Raw genomic sequence first — 22,303 nt, 5'->3', positions numbered from 1 at the left:
CTCCCAGTTACAAAGCTCACGCAGTTGCAGCGGACAGAACGGCTGGCACTAGCGGCTTTAATGCTCAGGTACCAGAGAAGCGTCTCGGTCTCCATTGGTTTCTATCTGGCGACTGTCATGTGGGGACAATACAGATTTTAGAGGGTGACTGAGCTCTGCTATCTAAGGGTTACGAAACTGACCAAAGTCTATACCTTATGCCAGCGTGGCTACTGGGTGCATTATTGCTACTAATGGGCTGGCAGGAAGGGTTTCATCAATCGGGAGGAGACGGGAAAGTAAATACCTCCGGTGTAACTTGAGAAGTTCAGGCTTTTCAATTTGCTTTTAGCAAGTACGTCTGTGTCCTCAGCGGTTTGTATGGAGGAGTTAATCTGTTTGCATTAAAGTATCTTTGCCTTTTGTGCTCTGTCCTCGTCTTGGTGCTGTTTGAGCTGATGAAGGTTATACAAGGAGATGTTTAGTTAAAGAATATAGCTCCCCACAGGGTCTGGCGTGAGGAATTCACTTGATTTGCGACATCCCGAAGGGAAGCCGGGAACGTCCTTTTCATGGGTTCCAAGGCCTGAAGGCAGCATTACGGTTTGGGATGAATCTACTCTTCCATCTTTGGTAGCAGCTGCAACCTCAGTACAAAACAGCAGTTTGGTCCTGAGTCCTGTACAGCTCGTCTTCGTCAGCATTGCCTGGACATGTGCAGGGTTGTTGTAGCCGTGTTAGTCCCAGAACATTAGAGAGACAAGGTGCGGGAGGGAATCTCTTTTGTTGGCCCAACTTCTATTGGCGAGAGAGACATTTCGAGCTTCCATAGAGCTCTTCAGGTCAGAAGAAGAAGAGCTCTGTGTAGCACGAAAGTTTGTCTCTCTCACCAACAGAAGTAAGTAGCTTGTGACTGCTGTTTGGTGTGAAGCCACATGACTGTTATAAACATACGGGAGAGTCAATATCTGCTTCTGAATTTCAACACAAGGGTCTTCTTCAGTGACCAATATAGTGTATGTGCAATATCTGGAACTGGGGCTGTCAGAGGTACACCCAACCTGACGGTCTCCCAACTCATTTGAGAGCGTTCCGTAGTGCGTAAGTTGGGGTTACATTGTTTCCATAAGAACAATTTGGTTCCTGAGGTCTGGATCAAAAAAGGCAAATAATTCAATGAACTAGCGATTGGGCTGTGTACTCTCTGTGGTAAGTCTGTGCTGTATTTGTGGGTAAGAAGGGTACGATGGGTCAAAATGGGAAATTATTCCGAAAGCAAATAAAGTGTTTGTTAAAGGAACAATTTATCTATCTGTGAAATGACAGAGCAAATGACCTTGTTACTATCTTTCGTTGCAGCGCCTTTCGTCCACAACTCTCCAAGTGCTTCACAAACATTCATGTGTTCATTACAAAATACGTAGCAGGCAGGCACTCTTCCAGCTTCACAGAAGCTGGGCAAATCAAGGCACGAAAAGCTTAAGTGACTTTAAAAAAGTGAGTGTGAATCATTGACAGAAGCAGGAATACAACGTGGGAACCTTGATGCAAGTCCCTGCTCTAAGCAATTGGCAATTCCCTCTACCAGGGGACAGATGCTTTAAATGAAATGTCTATTAAAGCATGTCAGCACTGTGCCTGTCAGTTTGCTCCCTCTTTGTGCCGGTTAAAGGTTTCAGAACATACAGCCATGCTGCCCTGGAGCTGATTTTCAGAGAAGGACTTCTGTTTTTGGAAACACTCGCTTGCTTTCATGTATAACCGTGCTTTGTTGCAGGTGCAAACATGAGTAGTTAGATGTCTAGCTATGGTGCCTTTTTGCACCTATAAAGCAGGTTGTTTAACTATATTTGCACCAACAATTTCTCTTTCACACAGTTATTTCTGGGTGCAAAACTGCAAAACAGACACCACTTGTTCATTATACTAAATCTACTGTGTTTTCCCATGTAAAACTCAGAATCACCTGGGACCCTATCCCCCCAGGTGCCAGGTTTCAGAGAGTTTAGCCATTCAGCTACATACCTCACCTGCGGTAAACAAACACTGCTAATTCATCTCGTTATTGGCACGCACTGTTCTTAGCTGGTGTTTGACGGTATGTTCATGTGCTCAGTGTAACCGGACAAGGCCCAAGGCCCCCATGTTCTTTTCTTTCTTCTGTCTGCAGCTTCTTCAATAGCTTCCCTTTGAAAGGCTCTTTTGTGCGGCATATTCCATTTGCTCAACCCGTTTCCCGGGCCCATGTTCCTCTGAACACCGCCCCTGGGGGAACCCACATTTCGCTCACTCTCTGGTATCATTCATAGTGTCAGGACCCCCCGCCCCAGAACCTGCCCTGCAGTGCCGGGCTCCCGCATGGGAAGTCACCAGACCCTGTCCCACAGGGTCTAGTGGCCTCCGAGACCTGCATGATGATTAACTCAGGCTCCCTGTCCCCAGGTGACTGCGCAGTCCAGGAGGAAAGATGTTTGTTTTGTACCTTGAGCATTTTCCTTTGTCTCCTTGTCCCGTCTCATGCGACCACACCTGGGACTGTGGGGAGAGTCAATCGCGAGGAGCTGGAGTATGGTGAGGGAAGCCTCCTTCTGCTTGCTTCAAGCCAAAAGCAAATCCCACAAATCATCTGGTGCCGCCCCTGTCTTTACATCATCTTGTTACATTCATCTGCCAAGCACTGGGAACGGCCCATCTGCGGTGGCCTCTGACAGGCTGGGGGCAGTGAAATATCTGCCTCGCTGCACTCTGACATCTGCACCATGCTGGGACTGAGCCGATTTTGAAAACCTTGAATTCACGAAAGTATTGGCAAAGTTGAACCTGGGGTTTGATTCATGGTGGGGTCTTGTTGGGGGCTATTGGGAGCATTTGGACAGCCAATGGGTATTTGGGAAAGTGTTTGCAAATCCCAGCGTCTTCACAGATTTCAGCCTGAGTGATGTGTCCCTCTGCAAAATGTGCTCGTCACCATTTGTCATCCATTAGTCTCCTGTTTAAAACCTTGCAATCCGCTAGTCAAGGAGCAGAAACCACCTCACGGGACCAAGGCTGCTCCTAGAACAGTGAGCCGTTCACACACAGTCGCTTGTCTAAAAGTTGTGGGCCGGATCCTTGCCCAGTGTAATTGGTGTAGTTTTATTGAGTTCAGTGGAACTGTGCCAATTGAACTGAGTGAGGTGCTGACTTCAGTGGAACTATGCTGATTTACGTCTGGGCCTGTTTGTCTCAAACCGTTGGGCAAGTATTTATTGATGCTGAACCTGTTCAAAGAAATCAGACTCGATTTGCAAATGATTCTCAGCCAGAAGAAGGGAATGCATTTCTAGCAGACACTATTCATGATGAAAAATGTCACCACTGCTCTTCTCTAGCCACTCGTTTGGGCTGGCTTTGTATTGCATGCTGTCCTAGAACTGGTTTCCTGCTAGGTCTTTGTTGAGAGCAGATATGCTGTGTGCGCAGGGTAAGTGGTGCCCAACACAACTCCTCCTCTTTCCCATGGAGCGTCCTTACCAAGTGTGTTGTGTTGTGTTTCCACAGTGTGCCAGACTGGCTGGCTCCCCTGCAGCAGGCTATTCGGATCATAGACATCCTGGATTTCCGTGGCCAAAAAGGCCTGTTTGGATCAGTCTTGAATATTGTAGGGTGAGTCAAGCCCCTAAACAGCTCATTCCAGGTGTGCTCACTAAAGGTGAAATTCACTCCCGTGCAGTGGGCATAGACACGAGGCCTAGGCATCCTTTAATGCCAGTGTGGAGGCCTTTCCATGGGACTGAAGAGGTGCATAAGCTTTGTACTGGCGCCTGGCTGCCGGGGTGAGTGTCACTGCCAGCGTGACAGTGGTACCTTGGGTGATTCCCTGAACAGAGTCTGCTCCTCCTCCACTGGCCGAGGTTTTCATCAGTTCATCTCACTTTGAGCCCCTCGGAGCACCTCTGCCTTCACGGCGCACGGCACGTGGCTGAGTGGGATGAGGAATAAGTATTTGGAGATGTACGAAACGAAGGGTCCCCACCTCCATTTGAAGAGTTTCCCTGTCTGAGTGTTGGCTGCTGTTCCTACTGCCCGGGAGAATTGGGGATTTTCATTCCAAAGAGACTAATGCAATTTCTGGGCTCCTCTGGCCGGTTGTCTGACCTGGCTGAACCCAGAAGGAATGTCGGGGAAAAGCCTGCTGCTCCCAGAAGGTTTCCAGCCTCAGGAACCAGTTCTAGGCCAAAGAGGATTACTAAGGATGAGCATATGTAACCCACACACCTTCTGGGGGTGGTGTTCTGTCCCATCTGGTGGCTCCAAGACCACTTAGAGAGAAAGAAAGCAATTAATGAGTCTGCCCTACAGCCTTACCTAACAGCCAGTTGGCTTTTAGCTCATACAGCAGAGGCTCATGCACTAAGCTCCGGAGGTCCCAGGTTCGATTCCGCCCACTGACGACCAGGGTCTGTTGGCATCACACAAACTGCACCAAACCTCTAAAATGGAGGGTCATCTATTGCCAACCCCAGGCATGCAAAAAGCAGGAGTCAGGCCCCCAAAATGTCACAAGATTGGCCTAAAAATCAGGAGATTTTTTGTCAGAATACATGTTGCGTTATTTTTATTTGCCTCCCAGCTTTTGAGCTTCTAAAGGTCAGGTTTTCAGATGTTTCTCTGCAGGCATGAGGGCTAGAAATGTATGTACTGTGTTAAGGGAAAGCTGAGATTTCCTCCTAGTGACGCCAGTCTCATCCCTGCAGGATAAGTATTCTGAATTGTCCCCCAGATCTCAGTGAAACTCGTCCTGCACATTGGCGTTCAACTGTGTCTCCGCACTGATCTCCATCTCCGAGCCAAAGTGTGAGCGTGTTGCCTTGTGTCTTTGCAGGGCTGTTATATTGGGTGGGGAGTGCAGGGGGCTGAGGGCTCAGGTATTGCTTTTGGGATTGTGCCCGGGAGCTCCCGTGATGGACCAGGGCCGCAGTGTGCCAGGTGCTGCATACCTGCCCTAAAGAGCTCCTATTAATTCATTTCAAGAGAGAGTATAGATACAGTGTGTAAGATCCTTGCAATGGGTCTGTAAGGCAAAGATATTTGGGTGTTGAATGTCGGCAGCTTTCCCACTTCTAACACAGCTAGAGACCATAGCGCACAAACGTCAGTGGAAGTTACTGGTATCCAGCGGCATGACAATAGGACGAGAACGTTCATGGCCAAAGGATGCTGTTTAACACTCTCTTATCAGTGCGACCTCATTGAATGGAACAAACCAATTCCCTGGTTCCTGGTGTCAGTGGCTGAGGCTCTGGGCTGTCTGGGAAAGCCAGGAATCGCACAGCTGGTTGTTCTGTTTGTTCAGCATCCTGGCTCCAACAGGACTGAGAGTGGGATCATCCCTCCAGCTGGACATCCACGGTCTCCGAAGTGCCACAGGCTTCCCTGAGTCGAGCAGTTCTGCCGGCAAGTCCCTTCTCGGAGATGTACTGATGACCCTCAGGAGCCTCAAGTAGGTGTCAGGAGGGTTTCTACTGACTCCTCTGCAACCTGCTGCATTTACTGCTGGTCTCTTGCTGCAAAATCCAGCCTCCCACCTTCAAAGGCATTTGTAGCCTTCATCCGAAACCAGGGGAGAGTTTGATTTATTTTTGCTGATTGGCTGCCAGTGCATAGATTTTAAGGCCAGAAGGGACCCCCATAATCACAGTCCATTGATCTCCACCTCGTGGTTGCTTATTATTATTATTTTATTTTAATCTGTGCAAAGAGTCTGACCGGTAAGCTGAGGGGATAGGATGACTCCCTGTTGTTTAGATGTGGATTTTCTCCTATTGTTCAGCTGTACTGTACCTGACTGTCCAAGTGAGGACTTACCCTGTAAGATGAAATCTAGTTAAGGACCGATCACGTTACCAGCACAAAAGCATCTTTCTGACTTGATGGGCACTTAAGCTTAAATTCCTAATAGATAAGAGAGAAATCTCCGAAGCTGGGCGTAGCAGCTGATAGAAAGCCACCAGGCGTGGCACGGAGAGGTAAGCTTCAGGAAACACGTTTTTACATAAAAATAATGCAGAGGACAGAAATAATTCCGCAACTACAATTTCAGGGGTGCACATGGCCAAGTCAATGGGTGTGTCTGACAGGAATGATGGGTAAACCTCGAAACAGTCAGCTAAGCAGGCTCTCAGATGCCACAGGTCCGAGCAAGGTGTAACTACTTAGCCAGGTACAGATAGAGAGAAATCAGTATTGAAGACGTAAAGCTACAATTTCAGGGTGGTTATGTTCATTCAGACCTTATGTCAATCGTGACAAAATTGGGCTAGAACTAGAGTAAGAACAGCATTTCTTGCAAGCTTTTCAATTCTGGGTTTTGTCCGGCCTGGCAATATCACAGAAACACCGCTCCACTTCCAATCCTGACGGGGTCCGAGAAGGAAGGGGAATTAGACATGACAGGGAAGAGAGAGGGAGGCAGGTGAGATTGTTTTAACAAACTAAATATTCAGTCCCTTAAAGAGATTCATGTTAGTTCCCCCCTTGCACCCCTGCAATGAGTCGGTCTCTCTCTCCTGTCTTCCTTTGAGAGCAGGTCAGAAATATCAAGTCGCAAACATTGGTGTGACTGACCCAGAACATCAGCTGTGAGCGCCGCTGAGAGCGCTCACGAGTCCTGGCTCTCAGTCCATTGCTCTGTCCATGAGACCTCTCCATTATGGCCCTCGTCCAAAACCCATTGAAATCAATGGAAAGATTTCCACCGACTTCACTAAACCATGGATCAGGCCCTGGTTCCCCCTGGATGCTGGTGTAACCTCTGCCGTCGCTCAGCATTAGGAACATGTGCCATGCTAATCACATGGGAAAGGTTCACAGTTAAGCATGCGTGTCTCACCCCTCCCCCCCCCCAGCAGAATTTATCCTTTGAGTCTCCACTTCCTCCCTTCCCTACATTCATTCATCTCACTTTTTTGGCCAATTCCAACATCTCTTTTTTTACCCTGCTCTTCTGGATTTGCATGCAAATCTGCCAGGCAGCTCTGCATGGCTGTTGAGTAAGAGTGTTGGCTCCGTGCACACGAGGAACATTCACTTGATACCTCAGACTCAGCGACTTGCCCAGACTTTCACATTTGTTAGCAAAATTATTTACATTGGAAGATGTCAGAAACCACACGGGAGTTAGTTTTACATCCCAACAATCGGCTCCTTTCGTTTTTCTACTTTTCGCTCCGAATTGTAGTATATAAAGGCTGCCCCTTCTATATCGCCGGGGCAGGAGAGAGGCTCTGGCAGCTCTTGAGAAACCTACCACTGGACAACAGCCCGGCCAGGTGAGAGCACAAAACGCCCCGATGAAGTGTCTCTAGTGCTATTGCAACACTAGGAAAAATAATTGTTTTATACCCACCCAGGGCCCGATTCTCCGCTGCCTTGTACCTCGTGTGCTCAGGAACAGCTGTCCCATGGGGCTGTGAAATGCTGCCGCCACTGGTCGGACTTGGGAGCATTTTACACCCATGTCGCGCTGGTAGCAATGAGATGGGCACGGAGCGTCTAGCTGTGGTTATCGCCTTGCTGGCCGTTTGATTGAATTAAGACTCCTCAGATGGTTGCACCAAAGGGCCTTTTGCATGTTTAACGTTCAGTGGGGCAGGCGGGTGGCACCTAAACGTAGACGGCCACATGCAAATTTAGACATTGCTCCATGCAGCGTCCAAGGAAGCCCCGGGGTTAACTCTCTCCACTAACTGCCTTTCTTCTGTTTGCAAAGAGCCCCTGAGCCACTCTGATGCTTGTAATACAGCTCAGACCCCAGCCTAGATCCCTGGTTCTGTATGGGGCAAGTTAAGCAGGTACCGTAGGAGTCTCTTCCCCCGCCCCCCACAAGAGCCAATTCAAATGCACCTTAAACTGTGCGTTCAAATTGTATTTCTGCAGGTAAAACCAGTAGGGGCTGATTCTCCGCACGTGCTGGTTTTATCCTTGGTTAACTCTTCTGACATCAGCGGAGTTGCCCCCAAATACAATTCATGTGAGATTAGAGTCTGGCCCTTGAACTGTGGGTTTGCTCTGTGCAGTGATGAACTCAGCCTCACAGAGTCTCTTTCTGGTCGTGTTGGCAGAGGGTCTCGTTTCAGCCCATCTGTTCGCACCTTGGAACGTTGGGCACCACGGTGCTGGAGCCGAAGATGTTAAGGATTTGGTGCATTTTCTTCTCCTGTGGTTGGCTGGCCACGTCTCAAAGAATGGACGCCCCTGGGGCCATCCTGAAGATTGATCTGGGAACAATAGATCGTGGTGAGTTAATTAGCCTGTCAGTCAGAGTCGGCTGTGCCTGGAGCGAACCCCTCAGGCCGGTGTGGCTGGAGCATATGGCTGTGGGAAAGGGGAGATTGCCGTCCTGTTTTCTGTGCCCTTGAAGCTGCAGCCACGTGTTTAACTTCAGCTGCAGAATGTGACCGTGAATTCCTGGGCGCTCTAATATGGGGACCCATGGATTCAATATAGCAGCTGTGTGCTGTTCGGTGGTGCAAAGGCTGAGAATTCCCCGGCTGGCCGGGCACTGGGGAAATCCCCAGGTGGGGTAGAACCAGTGCTGCCCCCTTGTGCAGCCCACAGTATGTGGCACATGGCCAAAGCACCAATGAGCTTCCCCAATTCCCAGAGGCCAGAACAGCCCCTTGGGCATAACTTAGAGAAGCCCTGCAGCTACTTTAAAGCATGCTAGAGGCCACGCTCTCCCTAGGATCAGGAAGGTGGAAGTGCTAAAGGGGTATAAAGCCACCTGACCCCTCGTGCTGACCACAGCGCAGGCAGGCCTGAGAATTAAACTCTTTAGATTTGTTTTTCCTTTGTTTGCTGTTTTCCATAATCTTCAGTAGAAGTCGCTCACATGGAGAAATGCATGTTCTGCTCTCCAGAGGTGGGACAATGTACCAGTGCCCACAGACAGGAGACCTGCAGGTTCTAGCTACGTGATGGCCTGATGGGTAGGAGTAAAGCGGGAGGGCATTGCCTGTGGGCAGCTGAGCTGAGTAAAAGCTATTCCATGTGTAGAATTAAAATGCACACACAGCAGATGGTGGTTCAGGTGGAACCCCCTGCACAGAAGTCAGCCACACGGAGTGACAGCAAAGATTGCTGTAATTTGCCATATGACTGTCATCATGGGCTTCTCAGCCACACCTGTGTTTACTGGGATAGGAATGCCATGCAACTGAATGATTTACACAGCATGCTCTCCTGAATTCCCTGACAAAAGATTCCCTCGCCCTTTCCCCCCCCCTCCCCACTTATCTCCATCCCTGCTGATGAGGCATCTGTGCTAACCACACCTTGTCTTGCGGAAATATTCCAGCTGTCTCCGACGCAATGACTGAGAGCGACATTCTTCAGAAACTGGCAGCAGCTGCAGCTAAAAAGCAGCCAGGTGTCAAACCCATCAAAGGCATTTCAAGGTGAGTTGAACACGACCCAAGCAGCATGTCAATGCTCTGCAGGTGAAAAATGCTATTTGCATTAGGTGTGGAAGCATCAGCCCAGAGGAGAAACAAATGACTCTGGAGCCATTAATAAGTGTGATTTTAATGGAAAGCAGCATGCTAGTGACAAAGGCATGACTGGCCTTACAGACATATGGAGGTGCCATCACCTGAGGGCAACACAGCATGTGAGCTGCTGCTTCCAAGCAGGGCAGACATTAATATTGTAATTCTTGCTTACTTTGCTAGGGAGTTTCTTGTAGACACGGCAAATTTCTGTAACACAGGGTGGCCATAGATCAGAAGTTCCTGGATAGATACAGAAGGGACTAGAGGCTGAAGTTAAATCAAAGATACAGCATCACCCATATCTGGAGACATTGTTTGCATTTAGCCAGAGAACTGGAGAAGGGCGAACATAATACTTTTGATCTTTAAAAATGGGAACAAAGAGGACCCAGGGAATTACAGACCAGTCAGCCTAACTTCAACACCTGGAAAGATATTGAAACAAATGATTAAACAATCAGTTTGAAAGCACCTGGAGGATAATAGGGAAATAAGTAAAAGCCAACATGGAGTTGTCAAGAGCAAATCATGCTAAATCAACCTAATTTCCTTCTTTGATGGGGTTGCTGGCCTAGCAGATGGGGGGACTCAGAAGACATGGTATACTTTGATTTTAGTAAGGCTTTTGAGACTGTCCCAAATGATGATCTCATAAGAAAACTAGGGAAATGTGGTCTAGATGAAATTACTCTAAGGTGTGTGCATAACTGGTTGAAAGACTGTACTCCGAGTAGTTATCGATGGTTTGTTGTCAAACTGGGAGGCTGTATCTAACAGGGTCCCACAGGGGGTCTGCCCTGGGTCTGGTTCTGTTCAACATTTTCATTAATGGCTTGGATAATGGAGTGGCGAGTACACTTATAGAATCTGTGGGTGGCACCAAGAAAATTGATCTGACATCAACAAGATGAAGTTCAATAAAGACAAGTGCCAAATACTTCACTTAGGAAGAAAAAATCAAGTGCAAAATGGGGAATAACTGGCTAGGTGGTAACACTGAAAAGGACCTGGGGGGATAGCGGATCACAAATTGAATATCAGTCGGGGTGCCAAAACAGAGGAGGCCAAGGGTCCATGGCCCTCACACTTTTGAAAGTGGATGGGCCTGGCCCCTGCCCCTTCTCTTCCCCCAGAGGCTCTTCCCCCTGGCCAGGCCAGAAGCTGGAGCCCAGCTCAGGGAAGAGCGACCCAGGGAGCCTGGGGCAGCTGTGGGGAACCACAGACCCTCCACGGGGGCCTGGGGACACGAGCCAGGGGCTGCTCTTGGGCCCCCCACCCCGGGCAGGTAGAGGAGCCTGGGTTCCCTGGCCCAGCTCCGGCTTGGCTGAGGGGTGGGACCTTGTGGGGAAAAGGAGGGACGAGGCCTCCGGGCCCCGCCACTTTTAGGAAGACTCCATCATCACTGATATGAGACAACAGTGGGATGCAGTTGCAAACAAGGCTAATAGAAATCTGGGGTGTATTAACAAGACAAGACCTCGGAGGTAATTGTCCTGCTCTGCTCAGCACTGGGGAGGCCTCAGCTGAAGTCCTGTGCCCAGTTCTGGGCACCCCACTTTGGGAGAGATGTGGATAAAGTGGAGAGAGAGTCCAGGAAAAAGTAACAAAAAGGATTGCAAGTTGAGAACCCTGTCCTATGAGGAAAGGTTAAAAACCCTGGGAATATTTAGTTTTGAGAAAAAAAGACTGAGGGGAGACCTGGTAAGTCTTCCAATCTGTGAAGGGCCGTTTTAAGGAGGACGGTGATGAATTGTTCTCCATGTGCACTGATGGCAGGACGAGCAGTAATCTGCAGCCAGGGAGATTCAGGTTGGATGTTAGGAAAAACTTTCTCCCTCTGAGGGTAGCTGAGCTTTGGAACAGGCTTCTGAGGAGGTTGTGGAATCCCTGGCGTTGGAGTGTTTTAAGGACAGGTGGGACAAACGCCTGTGAGGATGGTCCAGGTTTACTTGGTCCTGCCTCAGCACAGGGGGATGGACTCGATGGCCTCTTGAGGTCCCTTTCAGGCCTACGCTTCTATGATTACTATAACTTGTCCCCTGTTTGTTTAGGAATTTTTGACCTGCATATCAAACCTCTGCATAGGCCATGGAGACGTGGTCTGCCCGTCACGGAGGGTTCTAGGTTTCTTCTTTAGTCTGCACGCTTCACGACAGGGGAGCATCTCTTAGTTCTGTGTCTCTACAGCACGTGGGGTTCTGATCCCAGACCGGAGCCCTTAGACGCTGCTGCAATGACAAATGGAATAATCCTGACGGGATTTGTATCCCTTTAGACTCCGGTCTCACCGGTGCAGGCACCTGCTCTCCTAACTACTCACCTGTTTTTATCCCATAGGGTAAAAGTTAAAGACGTTCAACCCCCTGAGATAACACTAACATTCTTACCAGGGACTGGGCTCTTCATGGCTGTGTTAACTCGCATAACCATCACTGGGAAGAGGTGAGTGCAATCCTGCTCGGGGTGTGAGAAGGCGTCGTTCCTTTTAACCAATTCGTATTGAACTGATAATATTTGAAAACAAATAAGGTCTCCCTGGGGAACCTGGGAAAAGGCACCGTGTGAGCAGATCTAGTGGATAAACTATTTCCCAAGTTCCTTGAGTGAATGATCCCAGGAAGCTGATAAGGAATTAAAAACAATTCTATTCAGGACAGCAAGGAATGCAACATGTTTATTTCCCATCTTCTGCAAAAATGTCCAACACCTGAAGTGCAGTGGCCGGCATGTGGCATTCTGTGCAGATGGGTTAGCCAGAGCTGAGAGCATCTGGCAAACAAGGGCTTAGTTTGGGCCTGAGAGCTGCAAAGTTAAGGAAGAGAAGGGGTGGTAACGTGCAGAGGGGCCCCCCACCAGCACTTATCAAACAGACTCCGTGTGTAAGGCACACCTGGCATGCCAAAGATCACCAGGCTGGACTTGTATCTCGTACCCTCCCTGGTGCATCCAGCGTCCGTTCTTCCTCTGCCTGCCTTTCCAGAGGCACAGTGCATTGATCTGATGGAGAGCCGTCTCTTCCCGGGAAGCAGCTCTCACCACTCCGGCGCTCGGCATTGCCTGCCTCTCACCAGCTCAGCATGCATGGGCTCGTGTGGCTATAGCGTTAGCTCTACGTCCCTAGCCAAAGGGTACATTCAAGGTTTCCATAAAATCAGGTAGCCAGAAGATGAGCAAGAGGCAGGAGAGTTTTAAGGAGTTTTATTGCCATGAGATAAATAAACAGACCCGAGCAGCGCTAGACATGTCGTCTTAGACTCAATGCACATGGACTCTAGGGCAGTGATTTCTTAACCGTTTCCCTAAGGCAACTCCCTGGGACCACCCCAGAAGCCCCCCCTCCCTTTAGCCAGCTGGAAAGGTCAGGGTGAGCAGCCCTCAGCAGCATTAAGGCATCAGAAGGAGGAGATCAGCTGGCATGGACCCTGAACCAGTCAGTTCCCTTCTGGAGGCTAGCTGGTCTCCCGGCAGGATGACGCACGTAAAGAATTCACCAGGAGGTAACTGAAGTTTGCTCTGTGCAGCTTTATAGGTGCAAATATGGAAATCACGGTGGTTGCAAACATGACCGCCAAGAACAAACTGTCGCAGGATGACTTGGGTTGCCCCAAATTCAGCGTTGGCGACTGCCAGATTTCTCTCGTTAGTGTTAAAACCAACCTTCCCAGCAGGTGAGTGCCCGAGATTTAGCCTCTGCTATGGAGGACAATGCTCACTAGATTTGCCATTGTTTGTAATACTTAACACTTATAACCACAAGGGCCCGTCCCCAGCTCAGTGCCGGCAGAGTGAAAATCAGAGCACTAGTGCTAGAGGAAAAGAGCAACGGCCTTGTGCTGGCCCCCCGGTACTGGAGTGAATTTCACCCACAGACAACTGACTGAATTTCCATGCGGTATCCATCGACGTGCCCTGAAATGATCTCCAGGATGATGGAGCTTCTGCTAGGAACGGGAACCTTTTGGCCTTGTTTAAAGCCAGCACAAAACACTTCTGACTAGTTTGCCACCTGGATTCTTCCGGAGCTGATCCTCTGACCTTTTGCTTTGCAGCAACTGTTGTCATTTTGAATCTCTTTATTTACTCTGTTGATTTCTTTCTTTACCACCTTTCCCCAGCATGCTGCCCGAGATTGTGAATAAGTTCCTGGTTACCACCCTTCAAAAAGTCTTGCCAGACCTGGTAAGTCTGTTCGTGTAATTCATCCACTAACCATTGTTCCTCCAGAGAAGAACTGCCCAGGGGTGGTGGTCAGTAAACCATTCTCATACTGTTTGTATTTGAAGTAGGACACTTTTGGGTAACAGTAAATGTGCTCTAGTATTTGTCTGTTTCTGGTCCCCCCTGCAATGTGCTGGGGTCTGTACGAATATAAATGAAGACACAGTTCTTGTCCCAAAGAGCTTGTCATCTCAGACAGAGTGACACAGACGCAACATTTGCCTACAGTGGTCACAATGGTGAATGACCATGTCTCGACAACCCTTCAATGTTTAGGGACTTGCTTACACACACGCTTGCAGCTGTTTAACTGGAGGTGTGTTATTGACTGATGAGAGCGTGTCCACACTGCCAACTGGAGTTGGGATTGCAGCTCGGGTAGACGTGCCCTTGCTAGCCCAGCTGCAAACAGCAGTGTGTAGATGCAGTAGGGCAAGCTCTCCAGGGACCCTGGGTACATACTCACATTGCTGACATCTGCCACCACGTTTACACTCCTATTTTTTGCCGATGAACTACGCTGTGTGAACACTCATACTTCAGTTTAAATCAGGCTTCTTTCAGTTCAGCTTAAATTGATTCGAAACACATTTAAGCTAAATCGGAGTGAGTGTCCACACAGAGCTTTACATTGGTTTGCCTAAAGTGCTTCCGTTAAACCAGAGGAAGTTTGTGTGTAGATGGATCCTAAATAAACCACGGCTGGTCCCTCTCTGAGACCCGTCTCCTCGGTGTGGAGAACTTTTGTGTAGGTCAGTGTAGATCGGGCAGTAGCTCCACTGGAGTGACCCCACTGGGACACTGCTGGAAGTTAGAGGAGAATCTGGCCCTGCACCGATGAATCCAAAAGCTTCGCAGTAGGGAAAATGCCCGGCTCTGGGTCTTGTTATTGCTTGTGCCTCACTGGAGTTTTGTTTCTCCTCTCACCTTGTAGCTGTGTCCAGCAGTGGATGCTGTGCTTACCCTCGTGAACCAAAAGTTCACCACCCTGGTTTGTAAGTTGTGGCTTCATCTTGTCCTCTTCTCAGTAGCTCCCAGAACACGGAGCAAACCCAAGGACGATGCCTTCGTTCAAGGCCAGAGCGGGCAGGCCAAGGAGTGCTGCTGCAGGCACAGTTGCGGTCCTTTCACTCATGGGAGCTCCGGGGCTGCTCTGTCAGGCCTGGTCCCACAAAGGGAATGGGGTGGAGGGTGGTCACACAATTGTTGCCTTGCACATCTCCCACAATCACTGCACTATCAGGGCTCAGTTCAAGAAAGCAGCCCTCTCCAGTACATCACCGAAACAGTTGCTTAGCATTGAGTAGTGCTTTAGTCCCCTTGGGGACTTAAGGATGTGCTTAACTTTGAGCATGTGCTTAAGTGCTTTTCTGAAGTGGTGCCTAAGGAGACAACTCATTGCTCTTCAAGGCACATAGAGATAGTTGGGTATTAAGGGTCCTCTCGAGAACAAATCCCCAGTCCTCTCCTGGTCTATTTCACTCTCTCTAGGGCTGGCTAGTGCAGAGGGATCTGTATTGGGTTTTGCTCAGGGTTTCAGATGGAGCCTTCCAGGCCACCAGGACCATTGCAGGGGTGGCAGAAGGGTCTGTGGGGAAACTGAAGGAGAGAACTCCAAAGAGCGTGCGTGGGCTGCTTTACAGAGCCCAGGTGACAGGCCTTGTTCATGTGGGCAGAGAGCAACAGGGAAATCCCATCGGGAGCCCCGGATTGTACCAGGCCCAAGCATTCGGCAGCAGTGAGGGCAGAGGCACTCAAGTTACTGCCTTCCTGTGTAACTGGTTGGCTAACCTCGTCGGGAGGGCACCCTGCTCTGCTTCCCGCGGGCGTCCCATTGTGTCCGGTTCGCAGCACTTAGAGCGTTTGCTGCTGTTTAAATGGCTTCTCGCTTTTTCTCTGTAGCCCCGAGCTCAGTCGGTGATGCTGGAAGCATCCGCTATGCTTTGCTGAGCCCGCCGGTGACGAGAGAAGATTTCATAGAACTGGATTTAAATGTAAGCCCCACTGCTGGGCTGGGTGTGCGGGGATGTGGGGGGCTCAGGGACCCTTCTTCTCATAGGTGCTGCCTGGGCCCCTGTAGCCTTAAGCAGGGGGCTGCGTGGACAAGGAAGCTGCTCAATCTCGTGCCCCAGTTGCCAGTGCTCTATACATAAAATCCTAGAACAAGGCAAAGAGAGTCCGCCAGTGGCCGGTGTATTGTCCAAATGCAAACCCTCTGGATCGCTGCGCCCCGCTCTGGAAATGGCCGAATGTCTCTCTTTACCTCTCCTTTCAGACCACGGTCCTGCACGAGGGCGGAGATCTCATTGACCTTCCCACCGACCCCCCAGCTCTTACCTCCCTGCCGCCGAAAATGGACTCCGCTACCCAGCTGGCCCTGTCAGTGAATTTCCTGAGTGCCGAGCTAACTCTCCTACAAACATCCCTCAACCTTGATGTCACGGAGACCACAGTGAGCAATTCAAAGTTGGGGCTTTTCCTTTGGGGCTAATGAGGAAACCTAAACACCTATTCAGGCAAGATCCATACCTGTTTATCATTCCCCTGCAGTGACCCTGCAGCTGGAGTCACGAGCGTAAAGTCCCAACTCCTGTAATATCTTGGAGCAGGAAAGAAATTTACTCCATGAGATAAATTCAGAAACTCATTATTTACCATACACCTGGATGCTACAGGAATGCTGCAGATTTCCCTTGTATAATGGAATCTCTAGGTGGCATTAGGCACAAACCTGGCTTACTAGTTTAATGCCACTTACCCCGAGTTCCCCCCCAGCAGAGTGTGGGTGTTGGAGCCAGGATGCCAGGCGGTGGAGGAAAAGAGCTTGTTGCATGGTGACAATGCTGGGCCCCAGAATGGCTCGTGGGGGCCGTTCCAGCTGATGCTGCTCTAACTTGATCAGGGGTCAAAGCAGCTCCTGGCTGTACCCAGGGGGTGAGGAAGAAGAAAGATGGTAGAAACCTACCTGTGCCCTCTTTCCAATGCACCTGAGGCTGTGGCCCATTGATTTCAGTTTTCCTATATAATCGTTGCCTATTTTGCTTTGCTCTCCCATCCTTTTTAACGTGAGCCTATCGTCTCACTGCCTCTTAACGTTCTATTGGCAGATTCTTGGGCTTCCTCCATTAACGACGACAACACTTGGAGCCTTGATCCCCACGGTTGGTGAACTTTATTGATTTATCCCACTGGCCTCTGAGGCATCTCAGGGTTCCTGCAGGGTGACCAGACAGCAAGTGTAAAAAATCGGGACAGGGATGGGGGGTAATAGGAGCCCATATAAGAAAAAGACCCCAAAATCGGGACTGTCCCTATAAAATCGGGACACCTGGTCACCCTAGTTTCTGTGGAAGCAGACAGCATGGTGCCTCCTCCACCAGGATCCTCTGTTTTGGATCTTTCCCCGAACCCAGCATTGCTTTCTCTTCGCTTTATCAACAAGACAGATCCTGGGCGTTGGGTACAATGATGAATTGTCTCACCAGGTTTAACTTAGATCCAGGGATTTTTGAGAGCCCAGTTTTTCAGAATTGTGGATACATTTGCCAGCATATTACTGTGACTGCATGTGCCATGATAACGACAGGGGCTTCATATAGTGAGCTAAGTGCCTAGCTGGTTACTGGTGCATGCAATCACCATTGGGCTAATTGCATGTGCAAATGAAGCATGCACATTTCTGCAAATCTGGGCAAAAATGAATGAGTTTGGTGCTCACAGATGTTGAGGGACTGGTACTAGTGGTTCTTCCAGGCTTTATCCCAAGAGTGGCTGAGCGCCTGTAGTTCCACTGCCTTTGGAGGGAGTCACAGGTGCTGAACCCCTCGCAGGATACGCCTCAAAATTGCGGGGGAGAAGAATAAAGAAAACCAGCTGTTGTACCTGCTAATTGATCAAGGAGGGGGGGTGTCTATTATATAAGAAGAGGCAGTTTGGTTTGCCCAAGGAACACGGAAGCATCAGGGAATGCCAGTGAAAGGGACGTGTACCATTCTCAGATCTACACACAATTCAATGCCAGTGGGATGCTTTTCTCAGGAGACCATTTTCCGGGTAACCTGGAAGTTTGATGGGCTTGCGGGTGTTGGTCTCCAGAGCCTTTGAGGCTGATCAGAGAGGGGGCTGGGTGGGCCGGTCGCTTTATCATCTCGGCATTTGGAATCTCGCCAGCTCTCGGAGTCGTTGCCTCCATCTCAGCCGATGGTTATCGAAATCCGAATAACTCAACGGCCCGTGCTCACCATGCAGCAGGACAAAGGCCTCGTGCATCTCTTCGGCACCGCGGAGTTCCTCACGTCGCAGCCCGACGCTGCTCAGGAGTCCCTCTTCGTCCTCAACATTGTACGTTGAAATGATCGGTTAGGGGCTGCTCTAGGGAGAGCTAGAGCGTCCACAGCCTGCCCCCAACACACCCTCCTAGATGGGAGGCAGGATGCTGGGCCCTGCTTAGCATCCCCTGGGCATTCCTCTGTGTTCTGTGGGGCAGCTGGAAGCCCCCTTCGCGTCGCTAAAATGGCTCAGTGGAGACTGATGCTGGCCAAAGGTCTGGCTCCATGCCCACGTGCTGCCATGCAGGACTGAACCCACTTCCGGTGCTGACTCGGTTTTCTCATTGCAGCATATCAATTTGGGGACCCAATTCTCTCTTCAAGAAGAGAAGCTGCGGATCTCCTTGGCTCTGGACAGGTCAGACGTTTGCTAGTCTCATTCCGTTGTTTCTTACCATTAAGAGTGTGATAATTCCTGACTATTGGAAAGGCCAGGTACAGAGAAACCATGCCCAGGTATTGCTAGGTGCCAGGAGGGGTCGCTGGGTAGAGTCCCAGTAGGACGAATTAGGTAGAGGGAACGGTGCTGAGCCCCCGAGGGGCAGCAGGATGGGCTGGGGCCACATAGTCTTGATCATTTTAAGTGTTCGCAACCCCCAGTTCTGAGGTGGGTGAACTGTGAATAAGATAAAATGTGCAGAATTTTGATCTTGATTAGGGCCAGTCGCATCCGTAGTTACAATAAAGAAAAGTATTATGTGTGGACATGGAGAATGGACAGAGCAAGGTGGGTCAGTCAGCTGTGGTGAGCCCCGGAGCCAAGGAGTTAAAAGACCCAAGAGGAAATCGGACTGACAAGTGAACAAAAGGAAATCCGCTTCTCTTCCTTCCCCCATCTCCTCCAGGAGACTTTTGATAAAATTATCAATTAGAAAATACCCTTACAGCTGGGACCCATTGAGACTCAAGGAAAGCCAATCCAGCGCCTGTTGGGAGAGTTGAGGGGGGTTGATTGGGAATTTTTCAACATTTTTTTGGTTGGAAAACTCCAGTTGGTCAAAATGGAAGCGTTCTGAAAAGTTTTGACACATTTTTCGATTAAAGAATTTTGAAAAAAGTTTCAAAATTGTCAAAAAAAAAAAAATGTCAGACATTATCAGAATGAAAAATTCTCATTGCCTGGTTCAAAATGATTTTCTGCTTAGAAATTTAAGCTAATTATAGTTAAAAAACAAAGCACCCCCCCCCCCACCATAAACAGACACACCCTTGTCAAAATCGAAACAAAATATTTCATTTGAATTTTTTCCCAGCGTCTTTGGTTTATAAAAAAAATTTCAAGATTTTGATTTTTTCCTCCCAATTTAGGACAGGAAAATTGTTCAAAATTTTGACAATTTTTGTGGGACAGGAAAAGAATTTCCTGCCCAGCTGTAGGTCGGGGAAGGGAGAACAGTGGTTCTGCGAGTTAATGGGGAGGTTCGTTCATCTCTATACCTATCTTTCTGGTAAAGAGAAGGTCAGCTTTTCCTTTTGCTTACACCGGCGTAAATCAGTGGAGTCAGTGCAGAGATAAAGCCCAAGCTCTGTCAGACGTCTGGCCCTTGTAGTGAGTGGAGACGTTGATCCAGGGCAGCAAGTCAAACGAAGAGGCTGGAGGGAGGAAAGGGGGCTGGGTTGCGGGAAATGCGGCCAGCGGCAGGCAAAACAAGGGATGGAGAGGAGATGACAAGGCCTATTTCCTTTCTCTGCAGCTTGTATGAAATGGCCTTGGCGGCTTCGTCCATCGGCACGTTCGCTGTGAGTTCAGTGGAGTGTGTGATACTTGGCACAAGCAAATGCTGAAGAATAATTGTATCTATGAATCTGAGTGTTGACGTGTTGGTCTAAAATGTCTAGCCCTGGAGTTCATTCCTGGGAACCCAGCTGGATTTCTTGTATTCCTAGTAATAGTTTTATTTCAAAAATCAATGTGCTATAATCCCCTAAATCAAAATGTTATTACAAGTAAGAAGTTCTAGTGACAAATTAATTGGAGAACTCACCACCTCTTTTGCCAGGAAGTATTAGCAATCTGGAACAATCGCTGTGAGTTAATGCACTCACTTTAATTCCTGGAAGACTTTTGGTCAATAAATAACCCTCCCCAAGACTTGCAACAATGCTGCAATGAAAATCTGTTCTGCATTAACAGTGTGTGCATTGAAGGTTCAAGGTTCCTCATTCACTCCAATCCCGCTTTCATTATCGAGATGGAGGGGCTGTTGATGTCCAGGGTTTGTACTTAGATAACATAAAAGCCTGTGAAGGACAGGAGACAATTACAGCAAGGCTCTTAGGGCTCTGTTTGTCCGAGGTGATCTATTTGGCCTCAGAGGGAGATAATTTGCACTGCGCTCTGATTCTCGGTCACTAGCTGACCTGTGGAAGAGTCCTGAGCCATTGCCAAAGGAAATACTACAACTGGTGGTAAAATGGGGGGTGGGGCGGAAATGGTCATTTTCCTTCGAGATTTTGAATTTTTCAAATTTTTCCATCCTGCTCTTGAAACAAGCAATTTGCCTGAATTCAGGGCCATTGTAACCGGACGTCTGCACCGGTGAAATCAGAGCCAATATAAAGTGACTGGGGTGGAAGCTGCTTGTGGCAGGATTAGTAGATCACTTCTCTCTTTTCAGGAGTTGCTGGTGAAGGGATTTTTGGTGAATATTATTGAAGCTGCGTATGTGCCAGCAATCAATGGTAAGGCAATGAGATGGTTTCATTTTGTAAACTGTTTATCCTTCTCAGAGAACATGACGACCAGTACTTTCTTTAGACTGAAATAACCTTTTCTGACAGTGGCATGGACTAACTGACCTAGCAAAGCCTTTCCAACTTGAACTTTCACGAGTCAGTGAATAACTGTGCCCAGTAAAATTGCAGACACAGCCATTTTGCACATGCAGAACTTGCATTTGGGCATTCAGAACAGGTAATGTGTGTATGTTCTCATGCTCATTTGCATGTGCAGTTGCTCATGGAAACCTGAGGTCTATGCATGCAAAACAGATGCACCACAGGTGCATTTTTGGAAGCTCCTTGAATGTGGTACCTGCTGACAAAATAAAAACTAGATCCCATGGGAAACTGGAGATCGTTTTCATAAATTCAGTACGTTTTGGAAATCTCCAAACACCAGTGGGCTCATCTGACCTTAGCTTTCCTTAGGTTTGCTGATCACAAAATACACAGAAGACCCAGTCTAGCTATTGGGCGTTAGATGGATATTTGGAATGGAAAATGTGCCATCGGAATAATAGAATAGTCCTCCTGGGTGTACACACAAAATCTTCTAGGCATTTTTAACAGAAGTTGGGAAGCTGCAGGAGACTAGGGGAGAAGTGACCAGAGCACTGCTACTGTCTTCAACTGCCCAAGGCAGTTCTCACCCTGGTTTCTGTTTGTTCATTTTAGGGGCACTGCAAGAAGGGATTCCTCTGCCTCACCTGCTAGGCATTAAATATGCAAATGCTGATATTAGCATGTCTGAGGTAAGTGTATGGAGACTTACTTGCCACATGCTTCTCTGTAAATTGCATGGTCTGTGCTGGTAGTCAGCACGTAGGGACCGAAGCGCTGAACTAGCTGGTGACTAATATCTGTGACATGTTTTACTTCTGTCAGAATGCTCTTGTGCTGAATGTAAAAGCCACATCGAGCTGATCCAGGAGGCGTGTCTGCACTATTCACCACCACTGAAAGAGTCAGCGAGACGGAGAACAGCAAGTCTGGTGTCCCCGGAAGCATGTCTTCCTCTTTTATTTGTAACATTTTGATTCAATATTTTGGCTTTAAAGAACTAATATAAAAAGGCAACACCGCTCCCGGTAACTGGCGTATGCTGGGCTCTGCCTGTAGCGGAATCAAAGGGCTCTCCTTTGCTTGAATAGAATTAATCTCTGTCATTTTCTCAGTGACGTTTTGTTACAGCTTGTAGCCTTCACGGGAGTTTAGAACAGCAGTGCACTGTGGGCAGTGGAGTTTCACATTTCATGTGCCGTTGCGATAAAAGATTCTAGTTTCTTTCTCTGCATTCTTGGTGTTTCCTCTTTTCAGAAGGTTTTACCGGCTGTGTCTGGCTGCAGAGTCCAGGACTGTGAGGAACGAAAGCGTGCTAGGCAGGAGGACACTGAGCAGATGTCGCCACACAATGTCGCCAGTGCTCTCCAACCCCTTCCAGTCCTGAGCCTGCCTTGAGCAGACTCCCGTTTATGCAATGTGGTGCTGAAATATGCTCTGGAGTTACAAACGAACTGTTCCGATATA

General features: G+C 48.8%; 1 protein-coding gene and 1 long non-coding RNA gene across 2 annotated transcripts; both read left to right on the top strand.

The window, feature by feature from the left end:
* Positions 1 to 9,330: 9,330 nt before the first annotated feature.
* Positions 9,331 to 18,429, top strand: BPIFB6 (BPI fold containing family B member 6). The gene is made up of 8 exons (XM_054045938.1): positions 9,331 to 9,416; positions 13,031 to 13,177; positions 13,625 to 13,688; positions 14,662 to 14,722; positions 15,630 to 15,721; positions 16,003 to 16,179; positions 17,898 to 18,068; positions 18,346 to 18,429. The coding sequence occupies exons 1-8, from the start codon at positions 9,331 to 9,333 to the stop codon at positions 18,427 to 18,429; spliced, it is 882 nt and encodes a 293-aa protein (XP_053901913.1).
* Positions 18,430 to 20,203: 1,774 nt separating this feature from the next.
* On the top strand, positions 20,204 to 22,070 carry LOC128845845 (uncharacterized). Its single transcript, XR_008446742.1, has 4 exons — positions 20,204 to 20,271; positions 20,674 to 20,737; positions 21,452 to 21,528; positions 21,662 to 22,070. It is a non-coding gene; the product is annotated as an uncharacterized LOC128845845 (long non-coding RNA).
* The last annotated feature ends 233 nt before the right edge of the window (positions 22,071 to 22,303 follow it).

This window comes from Malaclemys terrapin, chromosome 12, assembly GCF_027887155.1.
Source record: "Malaclemys terrapin pileata isolate rMalTer1 chromosome 12, rMalTer1.hap1, whole genome shotgun sequence".
Classification (NCBI taxonomy): Eukaryota; Metazoa; Chordata; order Testudines; family Emydidae; genus Malaclemys; species Malaclemys terrapin.
Note: the sequence above shows the minus strand (reverse complement) of the source record. Positions and strands in the feature narration are given on the sequence as shown.

Coding starts and splice junctions, on each gene's coding strand:
- BPIFB6 (XM_054045938.1), top strand. CDS start 9,331: ATGACTGAGAGCGACATTCTTCAGAAACTGGCAGCAGCTGCAGCTAAA. Junction 13,178..13,624: donor AAAACCAACCTTCCCAGCAG/GTGAGTGCCCGA, acceptor ACCTTTCCCCAG/CATGCTGCCCGAGATTGTGA. Junction 15,722..16,002: donor TCATAGAACTGGATTTAAAT/GTAAGCCCCACT, acceptor CTCTCCTTTCAG/ACCACGGTCCTGCACGAGGG.